General features: G+C 40.5%; 1 protein-coding gene across 3 annotated transcripts in view; it reads left to right on the forward strand.

Annotated features, from left to right (window-relative positions):
- Mei4 (meiotic double-stranded break formation protein 4) overlaps window positions 1-27,121 on the forward strand; it is a 342,338-nt gene that overhangs the window by 42,606 nt on the left and 272,611 nt on the right. For all 3 annotated transcript variants that reach the window (NM_001357477.1, NM_175213.4, NM_001357479.1), the window contains one exon: window positions 20,823-21,358. In NM_001357477.1, the coding sequence (NP_001344406.1) occupies window positions 20,823-21,358 (536 nt within the window). The remainder of the gene's footprint in view (window positions 1-20,822; window positions 21,359-27,121) is intronic.

Genomic DNA, 27,121 nt, shown 5'->3' on the forward strand with positions numbered 1-27,121 from the left:
CCCTGAGGCATCCTATCACATCTGGAATGTCTGAACACTTTTCAGTCCACGATGGGGTCAGCTTTGTGTACCTGTGTAGATCTTTGGAACAACTAGAGAGGCAGAGGCAGAGGCAGCTGGAACCAGAAAGGTGCATTGCAGTAAATATTATTTAGGAGTTTCTACCCCACTTTGTTATTAGACGCGTTCTCACGCCCGGCCAGGAAGAACACCACAGACCAGAATCTTCTGCGGCAAAGCTTTATTGCTTACATCTTCAGGAGCAAGAGTGTAAGAAGCAAGAGCGAGAGAAAACGAAACCCCGTCCCTTTTTTAGGAGAGTTATATTTCGCCTAGGACGTGTCACTCCCTGATTGGCTGCAGCCCATCGGCCGAGTTGACGTCACGGGGAAGGCAGAGCACACCCTCGGCACATGCGCAGATTATTTGTTTACCACTTAGAACACAGCTGTCAGCGCCATCTTGTAACGGCGAATGTGGGCGCGGCTCCCAACATCTCCCCCTTTCCTTTTAATAAGAGCAAATAGGCCACCCATATTAATGAGAGTGGAGATAGAGGTCAAATCCCCAGTGTGTAGGTAAAGGAGCCATGTACAGGATTAGCTCTTAGGCTCACAGGCTTTTACCCAGAGCAACCCTGACCTGCTCCCGTGTCGTTTTGCCTGGGGGAAGGGAACTAGGACACTGAACCTTCATGAAAGATGACATGTCTCCCTAGAATAGGCTCATATATGCCGCAGAGCCTTTCCATTGCAGTGCTTAGCCGTGCAACTCTCTCGGGCTGCTGAAGCACACTCACTCTATCCCGTGCAATGAGTCTAGCCTCGTGAGATGTAAGAGCTGAGTGGCCAGCGACCTATTGCCTAAGCATAGATAACCATATATCAGGGGGAGCTCCATGTTCTAGTCCTGCAAGCGCCTGGGCAATAACCACCTTGTCTCTCCTAGTTTGGGCCTTAAGCTTACAGACCAATCAAAGAAGCAACACTAATCCACAGCAAAGTGTATCTCCAAATAATATTAATCCCACCCAATTTTTTAAAGAAGGAAAATGCTGAGGAGATCCAATTGGGTAATCCTTTGGTCAGCGACAGGTCCAAGCGCGTGGAGTTGACCTGAAGTCTCAATTCCCGAAGGATCTGTTCAAATTCAGCCGTCCAATTCTGTAACATATACTGAAAAAGACTTTTTGACAAATTAGCTGTCCTAGTAAATTTAACATACTGAATGGAAATAACACACAATCCCGGAAACTTTTGTTCACATCCCAGCTGAGTTATTTGTCATAATACATCTAGTTGTATCTGGACAAGATCTATGAGTTGATTAACCAGCATGAGACCTCTCTGTATCTTGACATTAGCTGAGGCCTGTTTATCTATGACTGTAGTCACTGAGGCTGACAAAGTGTTAATGGTGTCAGTCGTCTGGACCTGTCCAGACAGAGCCAAGGCTGTCTGAATTAAGGCTAAACCCAGTTCCTAGTTAGTGGTAAAAAAGCAGGAGAATACTTGAGCATTATACATCACCGTCATTGGGAGTGGAAATGTCGACATTATCCCCCAACGCTGCTCTCTTTTTATTATTGACGCCCTGGACATCACCAAGACGAGGGACATTAGTATTCCCTTGGTCAGTCTGGATTTTTCGGGTGAGTCTTTCTGGTATCCAAAATGGGTTGTCTTCATTCTGTGGGAAAACACAGATAGCTCCCCTGGATCTTATCAAAATAGGATCCGGGCCATACCATTTATTATCAAGGACATTTTTCCATTTAACCATCTCATTGGGCCTATCTGGCTCTGTACAATGACGTTCAGCCGCAGTATGGCCATGAGCATCAATATTTCTACCGGGGATGATAGGGCAGCAGCCATCACTTTAGTGGCCTTATCTGCCAAATCATTTCCCAGAGCCATGGGGCCAGGTAGGCCTGAATGGGCTCTAACATGAGTAATATAAACAGGAAATCTTCTAGATAACAAAACTAATTGTATCTGCTGAAAAATATTGGCAACTCTACTGGAAGGCTTAATCACTCCAGCCACTTCTAAAAGATTTACTGCATTAACCACATAACAGGAATCTGACACAATATTAAGGGGTTCTAAAAAGGTTTTTAAAACTTCTAAAACCACTAAACATTCTACCACTTGAGGTGAATTTTCATTATACTGTTTGGATACCACTTTACCATTAGCCACATAGGCACCTATGCCAGTTTTTGATCCATCAGTATATACCACAATCCCATTTTTAAGTGGGTTTCTTACTGTTATTTGTGGAAACACAACAGATTGATTTTGGGCAAACTGTAAGATTGGATGCTTTGGATAATGGTTATCTATTTTTCCTGAAAAGGAGGTAACTAAAACTGCCCAATCATTAGATGTGGCTGCCAAGGTTTGAACCTGTGCAGCGGTATAAGGTACAATTAAAAGATATGGACTTCGCCCAAAGTGGGTGATTGCTGCTTTTAGACCTTTAAGGGCAAGCTGTGCAATTGCATCAGGATACCAATCTATTATTTTAGCTGGGGATACGTTTGGATGGATCCACAACAATGGCCCATTCTGCCACAAAACTGCAGTTGGCAATTGTGCTGTCTTAAAGACACACAAACTGAAAGGTTGCGAATCCTCAATACGTTGTAATTGTGCATTCTGTAAGGCCTTTTCCACTTTTTGTAAGGCCTGGTTAGCAGCTAGAGTAAGAGTCCTAGGGGAGGAGATATGAGGATCTCCTTCTAAAATACTAAACAAAGGCCTTAACTCAGCGGAAGGAATCTTTAAAAAAGGTCTGAGCCAATTAATATCTCCCAACAGCTTTTGAAAATCATTTAAGGTATGGAGGTGATCTCTTCTTATCTCTACCTTTTGGGGCACAATCTTATCTGGGGACACCACAGAGCCCAAGAATTGTCCTGTATCAGAAATTTGGACCTTTTCTGTGGCTATCTGTAAACCCCACTGACTTAAAGTTTTAAGTAGAAAAGGATATGCCTTTTGTAGCATGGTAAGGTCTTTATGGCACAGGAGGATGTCATCCATGTAAAGGAGCAAAATTAAAGAGGGGAATTGTTCCCTCACTGGCAAAAGAGCTTCTTGCACATAAAGTTGGCACATTGTAGGACTATTGGACATTCCCTGTGGTAAGACCTTCCATTGATACCTCTTATCAGGTTCCATGTGATTAATAGAGGGGATGGTAAAGGCAAATCTGGGCCTATCCCTTGGACACAAAGGTATAGAAAAGAAACAATCTTTAATATCTATAATAATTAAATTCCAGCCACGTGGTAAGGCGGAAAGTACAGGGAGACCCCTCTGTACTGGGCCAAATAAGTTCATTTGCTCATTAATGGCTCTGAGGTCATGGAGCAGTCTCCACTTTCCTGACTTTTTCTTAATTACAAAAATTGGAGTATTCCAAGGTGAGGTAGAGGGTTCAATATGGCCTAATTTTAATTGTTCCTCTACCAGTTGAATCACAGCTTCTAGTTTTTCAGAGGATAGGTGCCATTGAGGAACCCACACTGGGTCCCCTGTTTTCCATGGTATGGGTCGTGCTGCCCCAATGGCCGCTAAGGAAAACCCAGACCCTGTCTGTCTTGGTTTCCATTAGGTGAGATGGGCTCTATCCTTCCCTGTTCTTGATGTCCTAACCCTTTTCCTTCTTTATAACCCATCTTTGCCATGATATTTTTTGCTTTAGCTGAATACCCTCCCGATGGGGCGTTTTCATTGGACAAAATAAGGCCCAAATGCTGCATAATATCCCTTCCCCAGAGGTTAACCGGGAGTGGGAGCACATAAGGTATGAATTTCCCTTGCTGTCCTTCAGAGGATTCCCACGTCAAGGCAACGGAGCTTATAGTGGGACATGATTGATATCCTAGGCCCTGTAATGAATGAGATGACTCTGTGGTGGGCCATGCTTTGGGCCACCAATGTGTAGAAATTATACTTTTATCTGCTCCGGTATCAAGGATGCCTTCAAACTCTTTTCCGTTGATCTTAAGGCAGAGCTTAGGTCTATTATTCAAAGATACAACCAAATAGGCAGAATCATTTTCTGAGGAGCCCATTTTCTTTATCTCAGGTCCTGCAAATTTCTCCCTGGTATTATCAGGGAGGAGCAGCAGCTGAGCTATCCTATCTCCTTTACTAATAGAAAAAACGCCTTTAGGGCTTGAGCACAGGACCTGTATTTCAGGGGAATGTTGACAATCCATAACTCCAGGGTGGACTACTAAGCCCTGCAAGGTGAGTGAACCCCGGCCGAGAATAAGGCCCATGGTTCCCGGGGGCAAGGATGGTATAGGCTCCACTGGCACCGGCTGAATACTCATTTGAGGCATTAATAGGAAGTCGGAGGCGGCACGCAGGTCCACCCTTGTGGGTCTTCCTGGGTCGCCTCTCTGACTGCTTCCTGGGTCCTGACAAACCGGTTCCCATATCTTTGAGGGCCCTGGGACCGAGGGCCCGATGACCCGTTTTTTGGCACATCAGTTGATTGACTATCAGGTGGGGGAAGGACTCTGCCCTTTATATCCCTCACAGAGCGACACTGGTCAGCTCTATGATAACCCTTGCCACACTTAGAGCAAAGAGTGAGAGTCCCTCCCTGTTTATCTGGAGCTCTGCAATCTTTCTTAAAATGCCCAGGCTTTCCGCAATTAAAACATGTCCTCTGATTATTTCTGCCCATGGAGCGGTTCTGAGATTGAAGGATGGCGGCCGCTAAGCCTGCATTGGTGAGAGGTCCCCCAAGCTCTCGACAGACCCTGAGCCAGTCTTGTAAGCCTTTGTTCTTTCTTGGGGCTATGGCCGCTCGGCACTCCTTTGTGGCTTGCTCATAGATTAGCTGTTCTATCAGAGGCGCAGCTTGCTCTGACTCTCCAAAAATACGCTCTGCTGCCTCTGTCATTCTGGCCACAAAATCTGAGAAGGATTCCTGAGGTCCCTGGATTATCTTTGTTAACTGCCCAGTGGTTTCGCCTGCTCGAGAGAGCGCCTTCCAGGCCCTAATAGCCGTGGAAGAAATCTGGGCATAAGCTCCCCAATGGTAGTTTGTCTGATCAGCAGAATAAGCTCCCTGACCCGTTAACAAGTCAAAAGTCCAATCTCTCTGCTCTGGAGTCAAAGCAGCTGCGTTTGCTCGGGCCTGCGCTTGTGCAGCTTCGTGCCAAAGCGCTCTCCATTCCATATATTTGCTCATACTAGGGAGAGCGGCTTTTACAACCGTTTGCCAGTCAGCAGGAGTTAGTGCCATGCCGGCGAGCCTGTCTAACTGCACCAAGGTAAAATTAGCATTGGTTCCGTATTTACGGACCGACTCGGCAATTTCTTTAATTTGTAAGTATTCTACCGGAGCGTGGACACGCCCACCCTCGGCTCCTTCAAAGACCGGAAATGCCTGTTGTATTTTCCTTTGTTCCTCTCTGGGAATGAATGAGTCTGCACACTGCCTCTCTGCGCACTGCCTCTCTGCGCAGGGCTGACGCACTACGCAGGGCGGGGACTCCGCATAGGGCGGACCTTGAAGCCGACTGCCCTGAGGCCAATCAGCAAACTGGCCTTCGCCAGCCGCTTTTGGCTTCCTTAACTGATTAGCTAGCACTTTACCTGGCTGGTACCCTTTTTTCTCATAATGAGCTGCTTCTTCCTCCCAGTCTGTTTCTTCAGAGGAGAATTCTTCATCTGCTTCAGAGCTACTAAGAGCTGGCTCCCCGAGCCCATCCAGCGATGAGCACAGGCTCCTTTTCCTAGAGACCTCCGCTAATTGATCTTTCTTCTTTTCCCTTTTTCCTCTTTTTCTTCTAATCTCTCTCCAGGTATTCCTACCTAACCTTAACTTTTCCTCGGGTTCAAGACCCTTGGAAAGGCCTGTATACTTATTTTGTGTACCATATTTCCTCTTTGTTCCTACTCTCTCTCCCCGCTTTACTTCTGATAGCTTGTCCTGAATTTCATCTAGAATCCGCCCTGCCTTAACCACTTGATAACATGTGAAAAGGAACAAAAGGGCTTCTAACACTAGAAAAAATTCAAGGCCAAACATAACTTGTAAAGCCATTTTCCACTTTACTTCTGATAGACTGTCTTGAATTTCCTTAGAAAGTTCAAGGTCAGACTTACCTCGTAAAGCTGTACTCACTGGTACTCTCGTTCCCCAGCTGAAAAGTTCTGAATTCATACAGTTGAATCCTTCTTAACAGTCTGTGTTGTGGGAACACTTCATAACCGCGACCCGCAGTTCTGGTTCTGGAATGAGGGATCTTTCTTGCGCCAGTCCCGAGTTTTTTCTCGTCCCGGAATTCGGCACCAATTGTTATTAGACGCGTTCTCACGCCCGGCCAGGAAGAACACCACAGACCAGAATCTTCTGCGGCAAAGCTTTATTGCTTACATCTTCAGGAGCAAGAGTGTAAGAAGCAAGAGCGAGAGAAAACGAAACCCCGTCCCTTTTTTAGGAGAGTTATATTTCGCCTAGGACGTGTCACTCCCTGATTGGCTGCAGCCCATCGGCCGAGTTGACGTCACGGGGAAGGCAGAGCACACCCTCGGCACATGCGCAGATTATTTGTTTACCACTTAGAACACAGCTGTCAGCGCCATCTTGTAACGGCGAATGTGGGCGCGGCTCCCAACACCACTTAAATAATTTAGTTCTCAAAAGTCAAAATCCTCTATATCTATAACAAGCCTTAAAGCACTAGAGCTGGGCAGATATCAGTCCTTTATGCTATTTTGCCTATTTTCCTTTCGCTAACCCTGAGATATCATTTGCTATGTTCTGCCTGGGCCACTCCCTCTCCAACTCGCTGGTCCTCATCCATCTACCCCATGGCATCTTCTTCCTTCCTCTTCTCCTTCTCCAGTGGTTTCTGCCTCAGACCCTAAATCCAGGACCTGAAGCCCTCTGCCTACCTCCTACCTCACTAATGCCCAGCTACAAGTTGTAGGCTTCCTTAGTCACCAATAGTTTTAAATTAAAGAGCAAGATTTGCACAACAAAACCTGCCATATGGGAGAATTCACTTGTCTTGAGGCAACTAGACCAAGGGATACAGAATTTAGCATTACAATACATAGATACAGACTAAATCTCAAAAGAGGTGCCTGGATGATCTGGGAGTTGGGGAAACTGGGGGAGTGGGTAGAAGAGAGAGAGGAAGAGGGAGAGGGAGAGGGAGAGGGAGAGGGAGAGGGAGAGGGAGAGGGAGAGGGAGAGGGAGAGGGAAATGAAACAGAGAGATAGAGACAAGAGACAAGAGAGACAGGGGGAGACAGAGACAGAGAGTGAGATGAGAGTAAACTGAAAGAAGAGATCCCTGACCTTGTTCCTTCAGCTGTGATTCTATACACAACATTGGTAGTTGAGGTGTGCTTTTATATTTAACTGCAAATTCCAAATAAGTCCAGACCTTCTGCACCTGCCAGTCTAAATTGGTAATCAGGAGCTCTCACAAACATCTCCCCACACTCCAAAAAAGAATTACCACAGAGAGGTTTGTAGTTTTTGGTTTGTTTAAATTTATGGAGTTTTCTTAAAGATATATTTCTTTAAGATCTAAACACTACAGATCTTTGTTGCTTTAGTGTTGGTATATATGAAATATTTTAGGTGTGGCTCTCATAATCCCTGAGTATAATGCTAAAATCACCTGCTGACCAGGAGGCCCCAGGGTAGTGTTAGCAGAATTTAAATGTGGGGGATTGGAGTAGGGAATCCATGTTTTTTGATTTCAAAATATTTGGGTTATTTTCAAATACAGCCAAAATTGAAGTCACTGTGTTAAAGGAAACTTTTGCTTTCATTTATTAAGTATAACTCTTCTGACTGCCGGCTTATAGTATCGATCCCATCTCATTTAAGTTCTTCAATGAATACACACAATGAAATACACACAGACACACTCCAGCTCTGTACTTCTGTTATGTGCTACTCTGAGCTCAATGGTTTATATTCCACACACAAGTGCAGTCATGCACTGTCTGATGCAAGTACTGGAGGGAGGGAGAGAATAGAGAGGTGCTGATTGAATAATTATGAATTTCACATAGACAAGATGATTAACGCTTGGAGACGTCTTCTATAGCATAATGATCAGATTTAGTAATAGCATTTTTATAGAGATTATTAAAAGAATGGATGTTAAATATTCTCACCACAAAAATGTTAGCAATTGTTTTTTGTTAAGTATAATTTCAACAAACCAGAGAGAATAACATACCTGGACCTTCCCTTTGAAGGGGAGAAGATACAGGTGTGATTTCTATAGGTAAAAAGATTACAGGTAAGAAAGGACAGTGGAATGGTGGCTTTGCATATTAGTATGACTGGGTTTAGAACTGGACTGTTACTGCGGCTCATTTGTATGAATGGTTAGCAGTTGGTATTCCAGCTTTTTTTGCTTTTTTGATAGTACATGGTCCTACAAACTAAGAGTGGGGACTCATGTGCCACTCTACCGTCCATCCTGGAATGTTGAATTACTGAGTCTTCTGCAGGCAACAACCATAGCTGCTATGAGTTCACATGTACAAATGCAGTGTCCAAAGGGATCGAAGTCTGTATGTATCTCAAGCTGGCAGTAGAACTTAGGAATGTGTAGGACTCTCACCCATGGTACTGGTATTGAAAGCATAAAGGGGTCACCGAAATTAGCCGAGGCTTGGAATTACGAGAGGTGAAGAGACCCCACTCATGAAGATAATTCATCAGTTATATCAGAGATCCTGTGATTAAAGGAGTCATAGAGAGAAACCAAAGCTTGCCATTATAAGAGACCAAAAGAGACCACTTGTATAGTTATAACCTCAGTTGTAGTGAAGACTCTTATATAGCAATCACCAAAGAAGACCCCCACAGTGAAGATCACCAAGAACAATGACGAGTGTAGGGTAGAACTGGCTTGAGCTTAACTACAAGATGCATGAGCAGGGAGTGTCAGCACTGCAATCCCCTTGGAGCCCAGAAGACCATGAGTAAATCTCAGATGTGGATGTTTAACTACTCAGAGTATTGATTTTGCTTTTGGTTTGATATGTAACTGTGCTCTCTTGTTCTCTCTTACTCTAAGAAAGTATGCAACTTGTTTTGAAGTTTATAGGAGCTCACAGTTTAGAGACTTGGGTTTTTAAAGGAGAACTTGCAATATTAATATATTGAACATTTTAAAGACTGGGGTACTTACTCTATTTTAAGTTGTGATATAACATGAGATCTTGGAGACAAAGGAAAATTTATAGTTCAAGGTGTTGTTTATATTTCAAATTTGACAAGGAGTAGATTGTGCCGGTTAGTTTTTTGTCAACTCAATACAATTCTAGGCAAACCTAAGAAGAAGGAATCTCAATTAAGGAACTGCCTCCAACAAACTGACTTGTGGCCAGATTTGTGTCATATTGTCGTGATCAAAAATTTATGTAGGAGATCCAAGGCTACTTGGGGTGGGGCCATGGCGATAAGGAAAGTAGCTAAGCATGACAGAGGAAGCAAGCAAACAAGCACCATCTCTCCTTGGTTTCTTCTTCAGTTGTCCCTACCTTCAGGTTCCTGCCTAGAGTTCCTTCAGCAATGGACTGTTTGTAACTTGGAAGCCAAACAAACCCTTTTCTCCTGCAACTTGCTTTTGGTCTTGGTGTTTAGCCACAGAAAACAAACTATAATAAGTATCGAGGCCAACAAGTCAATGAAAATAGTCCATATCAGTGCACTTTGAAACAAAATTAATATATTTTATTGAATAACCTACTGCTCATATGAAGAGAAGGACAGGGCTGTTTAAAGGGGGATTAGAAGAGAAACTATTTTGCTGATTCTGTGTGTCACCCAGGGTGGCCTCATATGTGCTGTGTAAAACAAGTTACCCTTGAAATTAGAAAGATCCTGGCTCAGTCTCTCCAGTGCTGGCATTACAAGTACATCACGCTCAACTTGAAATAGGGTTATTTTTCATTCAACAGCGATGGCTGTAGACGCGATTTAACTATTCCTTCAGAAATTATTTCACACTTTAAAAGAGAAGAGGGGGCAATTTAAGGAGCCCTTTTTTCATTTCTTATTGGTATCTGGAAGATACATTGTCAGATTTCTCTTGCAGTGAATGGTGTGTTATATAAAAGAGAATGATTCTAAATGCACATGGCAGTTCTAACCTCCCAGGAGACTCCAGGGGTTCAAGGCAGACTCCTTCCACCTGGGTTGAGAGCATTCACCAGGATTCACAGTACTTTGGACTCAGATAGATAAATACTCCTAGAGCCTGAAAGACACTTAGAGGTCTGTATTATGGATTTTTATCATGATTGTCAACACTCAGAGGAAACACAGTAGTGAAGATTACACCACAAAAGTAAAAATTAAAGAATATTTTATAATTATTTTCCATTTCTTAGGAATGCTAGATTATTTAATTGGAGATGATAGCTGCTTTTGCTTGCTTATTTGTTTGTTTTATTGGTTATTTTATTTATTTACATCTCAAATGTTATCTCCTTTCCCAATGTATACTTAGCAGTTACCTGGAGACTGTCTGAACTATCATTAGCTGTGAGTTGGAGCTAATAGGCCCTTCTAAAGAAGGAGCTTAGGGAAGTGGAACTGCCCGTGATAGCCTTATTAAAAGCAACAATGTCAGAATACAGGGTTAACCAAGAGTTCCTGAATTTGTGGAATATTCCCTTTCTTTAGAAAACAATTGCCTTAGTACCTGTGATTGTCTGCAATATTTTAGGAAATGCATGCTATTCTAGTGTAGCACACTGAAAATTTTAATGATATTTTAACAAGGCCTACATTCCATGGACCACTTTCAATGTATGTAATGTACAATAAATAAATAAATAAATAAATAAATAAATAAATAAAACCAAAAAAAAAAAAAAAAACCCTTTTGAAACTAGACCAACTCCAGAGCCACTATCTTATATACAATAGGTGGTAAAAATGCTCATATTCAGGCAGGCAGCTCAGACTTGGTATATTTTCTGAATAGAATTCCCATCTGTTTCACTGAAGCAAATACACATTAATTAAATGTGTGTGGCTTGCAGACAGCCATAAGGATCTACAGAGTCAAAGCCTACAACTGTTGTTCAACTTTCCATGTTGTCTTCCTATAATATTGGTGTGATGTAAAGACTGAAATTGAAAGATAAAGGAGTTAGGGTTTGAAATAACATCACAAATGTTGTGTGTGATTTTAATTATGATAGTAAGTTGACAGTTTAGTCTGGGTATTTATGGATTGAAAGTTTATGGAAAAACTCAGTTATATTTCTCAGTACAGTTGAATTAAAAGTAAATGTTGAGAATATACTGAAATAGAGAAAATAAGCAATAGGTATGTGAATATGTGATGTTCTCTCACTCTGGTGCTTCATTTTGAAGACTAGAAAAGGACAAAAGTCTGTTTACACATTAGGTACCTATGTCTGGATGGAGAGGCAAGATATCTTGAAATGGTTCCATTAATTGATCAGTTCATTTCTTATTTGGTATCTAACTTATTTCTGCAGTTCCTATAGTGACAAAATAGAAATAATAGAATTCTTAGTCACATTATAGACAATAACACATTGAAACAATAAGCAAAGAAGATCATAGACCGTTTAAAATAATGTAGAAAACAATAAAGCAGGCTGTGGTGGTGAATTTCCTAGAATGGAAAAGAACAGAAACGTTAGACTGGGCGGGCAGTGAGCCACTGTATAGAAGGAGGTTGTTGAGCCAACTTCTTAAAGAGCAGTCCACTCAAGTGACCTTGAAAAAGGAGTGCTGAGCAAGTAGACACAGGCCAGACTGATTGTGGAACAGTAAGAGAAAGGGTCATTGGTGCTGTGTTAAAAGCCAGGGATGAGGCAGACGAACCACATATGTGGAACTTTTCTTGGTACATACAATTTTTGTGACAATCGAGAAATCCTTTGGTTAAATTAATGAGGAGTTTTAACCTGATTAAACCTGTGATTCTGTGTGCACTGAATTAGTGGGAGAGGAATTATAACCACTGGGCAGGAAGGACTCTGTGATATCACCAAGGAGGCAATAATAACCTGGGTTAAAGTGGAATGGACAAGTACAATAGTAAAGTTCCTACCTAGGTAATCCATGGAAAGAGATTGGAGCTGCTGTTGAGTTTAGGCATGTTCAACAACATGATAAACACAATGAGAGAAAGGAGGAAGGCATTCTGGAAGTTGAGAAGGTGTTAATTGGAATGGCACAGAAAAGACCAAGCAACTCGTCTCTCAAAAATTAGCACAATAAATATAAATTCATATACAACAAGGATTCTCCCATTAGAGTCATCTGAGAGCTTTAAAAACAAATGGCTTTGGGCCCTGTGCTTAGAGAGTCTAGTGTACTTGGCCTTGAATATGAGCTGACAGGGTTCTAAATGAGCTAAAACAGTTCTCATGTGCAGGTTAAGGCTGAACATTAGAGAAGTAAATGTTTCAGAATAAATTCTTGAATCGTAGAGATTGAGAATCTAGTAAGGAACAGGAAAACATGCTAAATGAATGAATTTTGGAGCAGAGAATAGCAGTGCATTTTGAAACATATATTTACTTTAATTCTGTGTCTGAAAAATGAAAAAGAATGTATATATGATGTAAATAAGAGAAACTCCTGGAATGTTTATTTGAGATACAAGTTTGATATCTTCCACATGGAAACATTGAGCGCCTGTCTCAAGGTTGCTCAATTGAAATATATCCCTTTATGATGTAACTTAGGTAAGTATTGCAATGGCTGAAAGATTTTACTATGCTAGATTTTTTTTTTGAAATAAAGAGTTTGAAGTAGCTATTTCTAGACAGCTTTATGTAATGAAGTGTTTTAAGGAGGAGAAAATGATGTAAAGATAATTATAAGAATCTACTGAAAAACAGTTTAAGTTGACTTTGGCCAATAGAGTAGAAAAGAGTGTTGTAAAAGATAATGAGAAACTAGAGTGTGTCCTTTTTAAGAAAAATCATGACACCAGGACAAAATGTGCTTTTTCAGCTTGTAGTAAAGAGCCTTGGGAGGGTTTTCTAGAATGAAAACAGAAGATTAACATAATATTTATTTGACATATATTACACATGTTGCAAGCAGTATGTAATCTGTAATGTATTCCTTTATATTATCTGGGTGACAAGTTATTCAGACAGAGCAATTGGACAGGAGGCTGAAAGTTCCCTGTGTATCTCTGCTCTTTATATGAACATGGAGATAAAAGAGACGATGATGTAAAAAGGGTTTGGTTTGTTTGGTATTACTTAGGTCCTACTTTGAACCATATACTCAGAGATATAGCAATAGACCAGAGGTCTAGGTCTTTTATGGAACACATATTCTTAAGGGTGAAGACAAACTATATCAGTGGGAAATATTCATGAAGTGATAGTGACAGGCTGGGGAGCTGAAATGGCAAGATGGGCAAAAGATTGATCTGGAAGCTCCCTTAGCTTGGAGGAGTTAGAGAAGTTCCAAAGAGATGACATCTAAAGAGATTTTGAATGACAGGAACATGGCCTTGGGAAAAATTGTGAATGAGGCTTTAAAGCAAGCCACATAGAATACCTAATGCAAGGACCGGTTCTTAAATGGGAGCAGACCGAACAGTCTTAGGAAGGTAGGCAGGATTAGGATGTGTTAGTGTCTGAATTTCACAGAGTAGCTCCTCAGGTTTCATACATTGGAGTCTGAAGGATGACGTGGATGTCAGGATAGTGACATTAAGTGTAGGGAAGCGCTGATTGTTTGGGGCTTTGGAAGTTTTAGGGGCAGAGGTCAAGTCTTGTTGAGTTAATAGCCAGAATGTGACTGGGATAAAAAAAAAAGTTACCCACAGTTCATGTGTTCAATGTCCTGAAACTTACTGACATTGGGGAGAGGCTGTAGCTCCTTTCCTGGCTGACCCCCATGGCATTAAGTGAGTCACTGCAGGGCCAGCTTTGAGGTTTATACTTCTGTCTGTTGTCTACTTAGATACGAGTAGTATTTTTATGATCCTGCTACCTAGGAGAAACTAGTTCTTCCATTATGCCTTCCATTCTATGAAGGAGTTAAGTCATCTCAAATGGAGCTGAAGCAAGTACCTACTTACTTCTTTCCTATGAAGCTTTTGTTCATCAGATGCATAACTAAATGAGTTGATGTAGAAAGTCTGAGTGTTTGTTTGTTTCCATGTGGATGCTCACACTCTGGGTAGGCAGCATGCCGGGAAATTGTGAAAATCTGTTCACGGTACTGTTTTTGATTAAGTTTTATTCCAATAAATCCTTCATTTTACACAATATATCCTAAACCTAAATATTAAATTCAAACCACAACTAGTTATTTTTTAATTAAATGTTCGATAAAATGCTAATGATTATTTTGAAAGAAATAATGTATTATAGTGCCACCAGCATTTAATAACTGACAATAGCCAGACTAGTGGGTTGAGAACAATTGTGATTAGATATATAGATTTGAGAGTCTGTTGCTAAAATAAGCCATTAGGACTGTATGATGGAGATATTCAGGATGGTAAACTAGATTGGGAAAACCACAGGTACAACAGGTGCATCACTGAAGAAAGTTCCTGTTGGGGAGCTGGGAGATGTCTTAAGAGAGAGACAATAAGGAAATCCCAGAGCATGAACACTTGAGATCATAAGGAACTGTGGTGTTATATTGCCTGGGATACAGTTGGCTCACAGATACACATGTCTTGTTTACATTCAGAAAAGACACTTCAGTCAAGAGAAATCATTCCATTTAGCATTATTTCTGTGCATATGGTATTTCTCTCTTTTTTGTATATTTAGAGTTTGAATGATGATGTATGTTGCTATACTTCGGCAAAGTATGCTGAAACCTTTTCTTTGTCAGAATATTTCACATGTGCTCTGTCATATGCTAAAATATATTTCCCTGAGGAAGAAGCAAACACTTGCTTTTAAGCTGTTAGGAGTCCCCAAACTATTGATTATCTTATACCAAGTGCTTAAGCCTTAAGATCATATAAATACGGATAGCATTGACTGAGCAGGTTATATTTAGGTATATATATGTGTGTGTGTGTGTGTATGTATATATTATAATTTTTATTTATAGAACAATATATAATATATTATAGTACATATTATATATGAATAAAGTACACATGTAAATAAATTATATATAAATAAATAATTACAATAGTTTTTATATAAGTAAATAAAAATATTGACATAAATATAAATATATATTTTAAAAAAGGATATAAATTTGAGAAGGGAGGATCATGTAAAGTTTAGAGGGAGAAAGGGGAAAATATGTAATTTTCTTATAAATACTAAATGTTATTAAAATGGAATTATGAAATGGCCTTTAATAACATTTTCTGTTTGACCACCAGGTGGCATAAACATTACTTTTACATTAGTCAATGCATGAGTATAAGTTGGAATAATGATTATTAATGATTAGAAGTAATAATTGAAGTGTTAAAATATACATGCTTATGTTGAATATATTTGAATGGATGTTAATTCATTTCATTCGTAAGATATGTGTGTGTGTGTGTGTGTGTGTGTGTGTGTGTGTGTGAGTGTGTGTATGTGTGATCTTTTGACAAGTATTCAAATTACCAACCACATTGGAGGCAAGCATCAAGCAGGAGAATAACCACATGAATAAACTCTTCCCTTAGAAACGTCTCCTTTCGGTCACTAATATATTCAAAGCAGGTTAAGGTGGGTAGTACCGAAGTGTATATAAAACTTTTCTCAGCCTGGAGAGAAGTTGGAAAGTTTCCCCAAACATATGAAGCTTGAAGAAAAATCAGTATGCATCTGGGGAATGATATATGAAAAATCATAGTTATGTGGAATAGTGTCTCATGTTTTCATGAACTATATAGCTTATTAGAAAATGAAGGCAACTAAATATAGAGGTTGGGGTGTACAAACAGTGGTGGAATTTGTGTGCTGAGGACCTTGGAGGTGTCTGTTTGGTAGCAGAAAAACAGAGAATGCGAGAAGCATCTGAGCATTTCTTCAAAACAGATGGCTTCCAAAGTGGTGCTTTAGTGACGGTAGCCTAGAGGTGGGCAGAACTGGAGGCTGATTGATCAGGTAGGTGTAGATGTTGCATTAAATAGTTCAAAAGATGACAGTGGTATGAATCAGCGATAGGAAGTGAATGCAGGAGGACCTAGACACGGATGCCATGATTAATAATTTTAAGTTTCAGTTCAGATATCTAAGCACTGTACACTCTGTGGTGAGATTATTTGTATCAGTTGACTGAGCATAGCAGATTGGGCTGGCCTCATCCAATAAGATGAAGGCATGACCATAAGGGAAAGCTGATTCTATTCTAGTAAGGAGCGTTTCCTCCTTTTCTCCTGACATTTGGGGGAACGTGGGTCTTCTCTTTACTATAGATTCAATCTGAGCCATCAGTTCTTTAGTCTATATCCCACCTATGTTTGGAATAGAACTTATGTCTTTGGCTTTTTGGGTCTTCATCTTGCCTAGTAAATATCTTGGGATGTCTTGCTTCCTTAATTGTTTCTTCTTTTCTCTTCTGTACAAACACACACACACACACACACACACACACACACACACACCAAATTGCATGTGTTTCTTTGGAGAAACATGGTTAATACATGTTTAGAAGTAGAATCAGTGTAATAGGGTATTTCACATTTTGTGTAGGGCGGACAGAAGAAAGGAGACTCGGTTTATTTATAATCTCATACCTATGGACAGAAGGGTTAGTGAAATCAGCTGTTACAGACATAAATATGTCTATGTCTGTTTATAGATACTTCTTCAGTTTGATAATCATAAACTTCATGGGGCTTATAGAAACTACAGAACATGTTCTCTTTAATCAATTGCATCTGGATGTAATTTTAGGGTTGCTGTAAGTACTATAGAAATGAGTGAGATAAGGCATCAAAATTGATTTGACTATGAATATGCTTGATGAATATAAAATGTACACATATTTTGAAGCAACGGTGGACATTTCTAGGGCAGGATATGTTACTGGCAGGTACTTGAATATATTTGTAATCTATTTTAAAATGGGAAATGGATTTAAGTTAAATTTTTTATTTTATTTGTTTATTTTTCCAATGATATCCCACTTCCCAGTGTTCTTCCACAAACCTGCCATCCTATCCTCCTCTCCTTTTCCTCTATGAGGGTGCTCCTTCACCCACTTACCCATTCCTGCCTCACTGCTCTAGCATCCCACTATGGTGGGGCATCAAGCCTCCACAGGATCAAGGGCCTCCCTCCCATTGATCCTAGATATGGCTGTTCTCTGCTACATGCGTAGCTGGAGCCATGGATCCCTCCATGTATGCTTTTTGGTTGGTGGTTTAGTCCCTGTGAGCTCTGGGTGGTCTGGTTAGTTGATCTTGTTCTTCCTATGGGGTTGAAATCCCCTTCAGCTCCTTCAGTCGTTCCCCTAGCTCTTCCATTGGGGTCCTTATGCTCAGTCCGAGGTTGGGTGTGAGTATCTGCATCTGTATTGGTCAGATGCTGGCAGAACTTAAAGACAGAAAATGTGAGGTCAATGGTTCAGGAAAATAAAGTAGACTATGTATAGGATCCAATATATAGGAGACACACACATGCAGAACTTGTAGAGAGACTATGTAGGTAGTATTTGTTACAGCTTTTACTTAACTCATTCTCTATATGTATGTATAAAATACGTATTTTACTGTAGATTTCATAAATTGCTAGTATTTTACAGCAATAGTTTATATTTATCAAGTATATAATGCTCATCAGAGTACAATATCAATTTGTTTATGTGTATTTTATCTCTATCAAATCTACTGATAAACGTGTTAAGAAGATCATATATATCAAAATGGAAAGTGGTTATCTTCAGTACTTGAACACAATAGTAAATTTAAAAATTGTCCTCACATTCAGAAGAATTTCTATTTACTCAATGATTTTTGTTGTAGTGTTGCTGTTGTTCCATTTCCTGTGCAGAAGCCTTTTAGTTTCATATAATCTCATGCTCATTTCTGCTATTGGAATCATTGATTATGGTTATATCTAGAAGGGCTTTTCTTAAGATTTCCTCAAATAGTTTCAAGGTTTCAAGTCTTTTTTTTTTTTTTTCTTGGTTTTTGGTTTTTCAAGACAGGGTTTCTCTGTGTAGCCCTGGCTGTTCTGGAACTCACTTTGTAGACCAGGCTGGCCTTGAACTCAGAATTCCACTTGCCTCTGCCTCCCAAGTGCTGGGATTAAAGGTGTGTGCCACCATGCCAGGCAAGGTTTCAAGTCTTATGTTAAATGATTTATTGTCTGAGTTGACTTGTATACCTAGTGAGAGATGTGGATTTTATTTCATTTTCTTTATGTAGATACCCAGTTTTCAGCATCATTTGTTCGAAAGGCTATCTTTTCTCCAATGTTTGTTTGTTTTCATTATTCTAAAGTCCTCTGACTACTACTGTGAGAATCTCTATCTAGTGCTCTGTTCCTTTTACACATCTTAGTTTGCACCACCAGCACCTAGTGTTGCTACTCTTGCACTGTAGGGTAGCTTGGAATAGGAACTAAGGTGTCTCTAGTATTCTTCTTTCTGCTTAGGTATATGACTGGTTTTAGTGGTTTTCAACCTTCCTATTGCTGTGACCCTTTATCATACTTCCTCATTCTGCTGTGACTCACCCAACCATAAAACTATCTCATTGTTACTTCTTACTATAACTTTTCTATTGTGATGAACATAAATGATCATACAATCCCCAAAGGGATTCTGGCCCACAAGTTGAGAACCACTAGTTTAGAGTCTTTTGTGCTTCCCTAATTTTTTATTTCATTCTGAGAAGAAAATAACTAGCATGTTATTGGAAACTGCATTAATCTAGATTACTTTCATTAATATAGCCATTTTAATATCATTCTGCTTATCTATGATTGTAGGATACCTTACTATTTCTAGTGCATGTTTCTCAACCTTCCTAATGGTCTGACCTCTTAATATACATCTTCGTGTTTTAGTAACCCTCAGCCATAAAACTATTTTCATTGATACTTCATAACTATGATTTTGATAGTTATGAATCATAATGACAATATTTGATATGCAGATGGTGTTAGGTGACCCCCGTGAAAGAGTCCTTCAAGTTAAGAACCACTGCTCTATTATCTTCTTATTTATTACTTATCTATTTTCCACAGGTCTTCACTCCTTTGTTAAGTGCAACACTAATCATTAAAATAAAAATGATTCTGAATTTTAGATGGACTGGGATGGTTGGAGCGGGAGTAAAGGGTTGGAAATCATGTAAACACAGCTACCCATGTATGAAATTCTCAAAAATAAATCTTTAAATATCAATGAGTAATATTGGTGCTGAGGAAGTTGCTTACAGTCAGGTTCTCTAAAGGAACAGAACTGGTAACCTTACGACACTTGTATGTGCTTCTGTGTGTGTGTGTGTGTGTGTGTGTGTGTGTGTGTGTATTTGTGTGTTTGTATTAAAAGGGGGGTTATTAATGTGTTTAACAGGCTGTGATCTGCTGTAGTTCAACAATGTCTGTTTCCTGACTGAAAAGAAAATATCTGGAAGTGGTTCAGTCTGTGGGATATAATATCTCAGTAGCGTCATAGCTTCGTTCTGGTGCTGGAGCTCAGGGAAGGCCTAGAGAGCTGCCAGTTTTCAGTCTATATTTGAATCCCATTCCAAGGAAATAACTTCTAACAGCACCGGAGGAATGGCTAATTACAGGAAGGATGGGCTTACCAGTGAGAGCGAAGCCAACAGTGCGAAAACTTCATTCACTCATGGCCTTTGATGTGGGCTGCCACAAAAGAATAAATATGCACCAGATTTAGAGTGGGTCCTAGGACCTCAGGGGATCCAGAAGTAGAGTGGCTTCCCAACCTGAAGAGCTAAACCATGAAAAATTCCTCACAGGTGTACCCACCTGCTTGGGTTTTAGTTAATTCCAGGTGCAGTCAATTGACGGCCATGAGTAGCCATAACTCTTACTATGTAGCTTTTGGTAGTTTTCTTAATCAATTTGAGTTTACATTTGAATATATGTTGAACATGATAAATTTTATCATTCCTTCATTCAATCTGATAATATGACTTTAATCCTATAGTATGTACCATGTTAAACATCACCGTGGTGCACATTCACTGCAAGGAGTAGCTTCACTGTGTCTAATTTTTGATATTGTCATCGCCAACATTTGTTCCCTTGACACTTTGCTTAGGGTATTAAAATGAAGCAGCCGGCATAATCCATAGTCAGTGTGAGTCTGCTCTCCTCTGGCTCACACGTGGATAGAGATTACTCCTTTCAAAACTGTGCTGCGTAGGGACGAGGAGGCGCTCAGTGGTTAAGCGCACTTGCTCTTGCAGTGTCTGGAAGTCACATTATGTGCCCCACAGCCACCTGTAAATTCAGCCAGAGGGATCTCTTGTCCATTTGTGGCCTCTGCACACTGCACTGAGTTCCACAGACACATGTACATACAGATAATTGAAAATAAAACAAGTCTTAGAGAAAAAAAAACCAACTATTTCTGTTCTGTATGGAGGAGAAAGCCTGGAGAGACTGTGACTTCCTAGGAGTGTGCTTGTAAATGAACGAGAGCTACCATCTGAAAATCTAAAAACTATCTCTTTAGCCAAACTAAAGCAATTTCTGTTTTGGCCTCTATGCAGTTTTTATAGTTTGCTAAATGTTTATACACACGTGGATGTTTTATGAAGTGTTTTCATTTAGAATACGATCATTGTCTGGTCCCTAACTCCTTCTACAGGAAGGTGATCCTCCTGTTGCTTTCTGTTTCAGGACCGGATGTGCTCCCCACGTTGTCAGATCAGGAACCTACAAGTTCTGAAAATACATTGACACTGATGGATGACTCTGGATGTGTTTTATCAAATGAGCAAAGAAACGAACCTGCAGAATTATCCCAGCATTTTGTGGAGAGCACCGATCCCCCACTCCTCCCCCTGCCTCTTGAGAAAAGGCCACGCACGACCCTGGAAAATCCCCTGTCTTCTCACATGCAGTTCTTTCAACATCTGCTGGAGCTCAAGAAATGGACAGAATCCAGTAGTCTGAAAGTATACTTAACCCACTTTGAAAAAGACTCTTCCACAGTTTCTGATTCAGTTTCACAGTTGTTAGATGCCCTGATCACATTTTACAGGAACCCCAAACTCCCCTTCTCAAGCTTTTGGACAGAGGCTGTTGGCACATTAGCCAGACTGGCAAGTGATTTTAATTTATCAAATCATATTTTTAAAAGATGTTCTAAGAAGTTGGAAGAATTTGAAAAAACTCTACTCCAGGCTATTTTAGAGAATAACAGTATAAACCGGGTAAGTAATATATTCTTCCTCCTTATGACCCAATGTTTAATTCATTTCTATGAACATTCCTATTGGCGGAGCTATGGGTGGTTCATTCACATTTGTGGCTGAGAGTCTATGACTGGGCCTGGTGCATTTGTGTATATGTCTTCCTAGTTGCAGGTTTATAGCTTTCCATTGCTACTGAGTTGTACTGACAGAGATGCCTCTGCCTCAAGCTTCTGCTGCCTCTAGTTTGAATTCCTTAACTCTTGGGGATGTTTCAAAACTTTTTTAATCCTTTGACTGTTTACCTTTTTGGTTTTCTCTTGATTTTGCTTATTTGCTGTTGGTCAAAAGTTGCAGTCCTATCCAGATAAACACTAATGCTGAAGGTCCCCCATATTGGTACATTTTTGAGAAAGTTTCTCACGCCTGCTGTCAGGAAAGGGATGTGAGGGGAAAGTAAAGGCAAAAATTATTAACATTACAAGCCCTAGGCAGGGAACCAGAAGCTGGAACAGTCCGGTATAAATGTCCAAAGTAAAGTCCATTAGAATATATTGAAAGGCTCAAAATTATCTTTTGACATCGTCTTCCTGTTTCTGGCCTGTATGGGCTGGTCTCTAGAATGATGAACCCGGGAATTTGGGCTTTTTGAGAGTTGCTGAAGTGACTAGAATAAACAAGACACCCTTCCCATATGGATTCTAGGTATTTGGTCATCATTCAAGTTTTAGCTTAAAACATAATGGGTCTATCTCTGTTGGCTGTAAGTAAGTGCCACGCTATTTTGAGATCTGATGTCTTATATCTGCACACTATTTTTTTTTGTTATCAAGAAGAATTAACTGGTAAGGAATAGTTGTCTAAGGAACATCTTATATAGATTAGAGCCATTATAATATTATCTCTGCCTTCCCTATTAGATCTCACTATACAACCTCCATGACAAGGGTTCAAGGTTGCAGCAAGTAGCATCTGCAGTATAAAGCAGTACAGAGAATGTAGATTTTCAAGGAGAGAGACATAAAGCTGTCCTTGGTGGAGCAGGGGTATCTAATTGGGAGGAAAAGTGGACATTCTGCAAGGGTACTCTTAGCTACCAACAGTATCATCTACCATTTTTTGGAGATTGCCTGGCCACAGGGACCAGGCCAGTGTCAGACCTAGGGGAGACCAAGGGTGTGGAATCTGGGTGGAAAAGCAGGATCAGGGATTTAAGAGTAGCTACTAGATACTCTTACTCAAAGACAGGAAGCCATTACCAAGGCTAATCTCCCCAGGTCCTTAGAACTTCGGATTTAACAGGTCTGACTTCAGGATCTCTGTGGTTTAATACTTTCTTGTTTTCCTGGCCCTAACAATGAGTGGCTTCTGCTTTGCCTGGTGGGCTTCTCTGTTGCCACTGGAGGCTCTCCTGAATATGCTTCCTTTATTGGCAGTACTTGGCAGTTTGTGGAGTACTTAGGAAATACTGAACTTACAACAGTAAGCAACAATCCAACTCTTCCAGGAGCAGCTTTGGCTGTGGAAACTTTCTGCCATGATTGTTACTGAGGCCACTTAGGCCAGGCCCTTGTGTACAAAAAGAAAAAAAGTTGTTCCTTTCTTAAGGTCCATGGACCAGAGCTATCCCAATGTCCAAGGGCACGTGGTAGGGGAGACATTGTACACAACGACCCATCTGTAGAAAAAGAGGATATATTGGGATATTTTCCAAGCCTACATCTCCCTCTCCAGAGCTTCCTAGGGAGATATTACAGGAGATATTACAGACAGGGACATAGGCACCTATTTCTACTCATTGGTTAGTAGAAAGAAAGTGGAACATGTTCAGAGTATTTAATCTGTATGTCCCTCTAATACATTTGGGACCCTATGGAATTCCTATTCATGTAAGGTCTAAGATTCAGAAAGAAAAAAAAATCACCAGAGTAGATGTTCCTATTGATCTACTTTTTTTCTAATTTGTAATCTGTAAGCAAAGCCAATCCATACTTATAGTGAATTACTTACTACATGTAAACATGTAATGCAGTTTTTCCACAGCCTGTTTATGTCACAGCAACTGGAAAAGGAAAACAGATGTAGGGGGCCTAGAGCTTGCTGGGATACAGAAAGAAGCTGACAGGGAGGGGCCAGCTCCCTGCTCCTCCCCCTTCCATGTTTCTTTTTTCTTTCTCTTTCTTTCTCTCTCTTTTTCTTTCTCTTTCTTCCTCTTTCTCTCTCTCTCCTTCCTTCCTCCCTCCTTCCCTCTCTCCTTCCTTCTTTGCTTTCTTCCTTCCTTCCTTCCTTTCTTTCGTTCTTTCGTTCTTTCTTTCTCTTCCCCCCCCCCTTGTTACTCTGACTAGATCTAGAATAACATGGTGAAAACAGTGGGAAGACTGAGCATCTCACCTTCTTGAAAATATTTTGAAGTTTATTGATTATTAATTTCTTTTCTCTTTTCTTTTTGGAGACTGGGTTTCTCTGTGTAGCTTTGGCTCTCCTGGAACTCACTCTGTAGACCAGGCTAGCCTCGATCTCAGAAATCTGCCTGCCTCTGCCTCTGCCTCTCAACTGTTTTAGCTGTAGGCTTTTTCACATTTCTTTTATTTCATTAGGATGACACCCTACAGTGTCTGTTTTGTTTTAGTCATATGTCAAATGCTTTTCTCATACATGTTGAGATATCTCTCTCTCTCTCTCTCTCTCTCTCTCTCTCTCTCTCTCTCTGCTAACCTGTTATATCATGTTGATTGGCTGTCATGAATTGGACATTCCCTCCATCCTTAGGATTCATTTTATTTTTTTTTTTTTCCATTTTTTATTAGGTATTTAGCTCATTTACATTTCCAATGCTATACCAAAAGTCCCCCTTACCCACCCACCCCCACTCCCCTACCCACCCACTCCCCCCCTTTGGCCCTGGCGTTCCCCTGTACCGGGGCACACAAAGTCTGCGTGTCCAATGGGCCTCTCTTTCCAGTGATGGCCGACTAGGCCATCTTTTGATACATATGCAGCTAGAGTCAAGAGCTCAGGGGTACTGGTTAGTTCATAATGTTGTTCCACCTATAGGGTTGAAGATCCCTTTAGCTCCTTGGGTACTTTCTCTAGCTCCTCCATTGGGAGCCCTGTGATCCATCCATTAGCTGACTGTGAGCATCCACTTCTGTGTTTGCTAGGCCCCGGCATAGTCTCACAAGAGACAGCTACATCTGGGTCCTTTCGATAAAATCTTGCTAGTATATGCAATGGTGTCAGCGTTTGGATGCTGATTATGGGGTGGATCCCTGGATATGGCAGTCTCTACATGGTCCATCCTTTCATCTCAGCTCCAAACTTTGTTTCTGTAACTCCTTCCATGGGTGTTTTGTTCCCACTTCTAAGGAGGGGCATAGTGTCCACACTTCAGTCTTCATTTTTCTTGAGTTTCATGTGTTTAGGAAATTGTATCTTATATCGTGGGTATCCTAGGTTTTGGGCTAGTATCCACTTATCAGTGAGTACATATTGTGTGAGTTCCTTTGTGATTGTGTTACCTCACTCAGGATGATGCTCTCCAGGTCCATCCATTTGGCTAGGAATTTCATAAATTCATTCTTTTTAATAGCTGAGTAGTACTCCATTGTGTAGATGTACCACATTTTCTGTATCCATTCCTCTGTTGAGGGGCATCTGGGTTCTTTCCAGTTTCTGGCTATTATAAATAAGGCTGCTATGAACATAGTGGAGCATGTGTCCTTCTTACCAGTTGGGGCTTCTTCTGGATATATGCCCAGGAGAGGTATTGCTGGATCCTCCGGTAGTACTATGTCCAATTTTCTGAGGAACCGCCAGACTGATTTCCAGAGTGGTTGTACAAGCCTGCAATTCCACCAACAATGGAGGAGTGTTCCTCTTTCTCCACATCCTCGCCAGCATCTGCTGTCACCTGAATTTTTGATCTTAGCCATTCTCACTGGTGTGAGGTGGAATCTCAGGGTTGTTTTGATTTGCATTTCCCTGATGATTAAGGATGTTGAACATTTTTTCAGGTGCTTCTCTGCCATTCGGTATTCCTCAGGTGAGAATTCTTTGTTCAGTTCTGAGCCCCATTTTTTAAAGGGGTTATTTGATTTTCTGAGGTCCACCTTCTTGAGTTCTTTATATATGTTGGATATTAGTCCCCTATCTGATTTAGGATAGGTAAAGATCCTTTCCCAGTCTGTTGGTGGTCTTTTTGTCTTATAGACAGTGTCTTTTGCCTTGCAGAAACTTTGGAGTTTCATTAGGTCCCATTTGTCAATTCTCGATCTTACAGCACAAGCCATTGCTGTTCTGTTCAGGAATTTTTCCCCTGTGCCCATATCTTCAAGGCTTTTCCCCACTTTCTCCTCTATAAGTTTCAGTGTCTCTGGTTTTATGTGAAGTTCCTTGATCCACTTAGATTTGACCTTAGTACAAGGAGATAAGTATGGATCGATTCGCATTCTTCTACATGATAACAACCAGTTGTGCCAGCACCAATTGTTGAAAATGCTGTCTTTCTTCCACTGGATGGTTTTGGCTCCCTTGTCGAAGATCAAGTGACCATAGGTGTGTGGGTTCATTTCTGGGTCTTCAATTCTATTCCATTGGTCCACTTGTCTGTCTCTATACCAGTACCATGCAGTTTTTATCACAATTGCTCTGTAGTAAAGCTTTAGGTCAGGCATGGTGATTCCACCAGAGGTTCTTTTATCCTTGAGAAGAGTTTTTGCTATCCTCGGTTTTTTGTTATTCCAGATGAATTTGCAAATTGCTCCTTCTAATTCGTTGAAGAATTGAGTTGGAATTTTAATGGGGATTGCATTGAATCTGTAGATTGCTTTTGGCAAGATAGCCATTTTTACAATGTTGGTCCTGCCAATCCATGAGCATGGGAGATCTTTCCATCTTCTGAGATCTTCTTTAATTTCTTTCTTCAGGGACTTGAAGTTTTTATCATACAGATCTTTCACTTCCTTCGTTAGAGTCACGCCGAGATATTTTATATTGTTTGTGGCTATTGAGAAGGGTGTTGTTTCCCTAATTTCTTTCTCAGCCTGTTTATTCTTTGTGTAGAGAAAGGCCATTGACTTGTTTGAGTTAATTTTATATCCAGCTACTTCACCAAAGCTGTTTATCAGGTTTAGGAGTTCTCTGTTGGAATTTTTAGGGTCACTTATATATACTATCATATCATCTGCAAAAAGTGATATTTTGACTTCCTCTTTTCCAATTTGTATCCCCTTGATCTCCTTTTGTTGTCGAATTGCTCTGGCTAATACTTCAAGTACTATGTTGAAAAGGTAGGGAGAAAGTGGGCAGCCTTGTCTAGTCCCTGATTTTAGTGGGATTGCTTCCAGCTTCTCTCCATTTACTTTGATGTTGGCTACTGGTTTGCTGTAGATTGCTTTTATCATGTTTAGGTATTGGCCTTGAATTCCTGATCTTTCCAGAACTTTTATCATGAATGGGTGTTGGATCTTGTCAAATGCTTTTTCTGCATCTAACGAGATGATCATGTGGTTTTTGTCTTTGAGTTTGTTTATATAATGGATTACATTGATGGATTTTCGTATATTAAACCATCCCTGCATCCCTGGAATAAAACCTACTTGGTCAGGATGGATGATTGCTTTAATGTGTTCTTGGATTCGGTTAGCGAGAATTTTATTAAGGATTTTTGCATCGATGTTCATAAGAGAAATTGGTCTGAAGTTCTCTATCTTTGTTGGATCTTTCTGTGGTTTAGGTATCAGAGTAATAGTGGCTTCATAAAATGAGTTGGGTAGAATACCTTCT

This window comes from Mus musculus, chromosome 9 (assembly GCF_000001635.26).
Source record: "Mus musculus strain C57BL/6J chromosome 9, GRCm38.p6 C57BL/6J".
NCBI classification, from domain to species: Eukaryota; Metazoa; Chordata; class Mammalia; order Rodentia; family Muridae; genus Mus; species Mus musculus.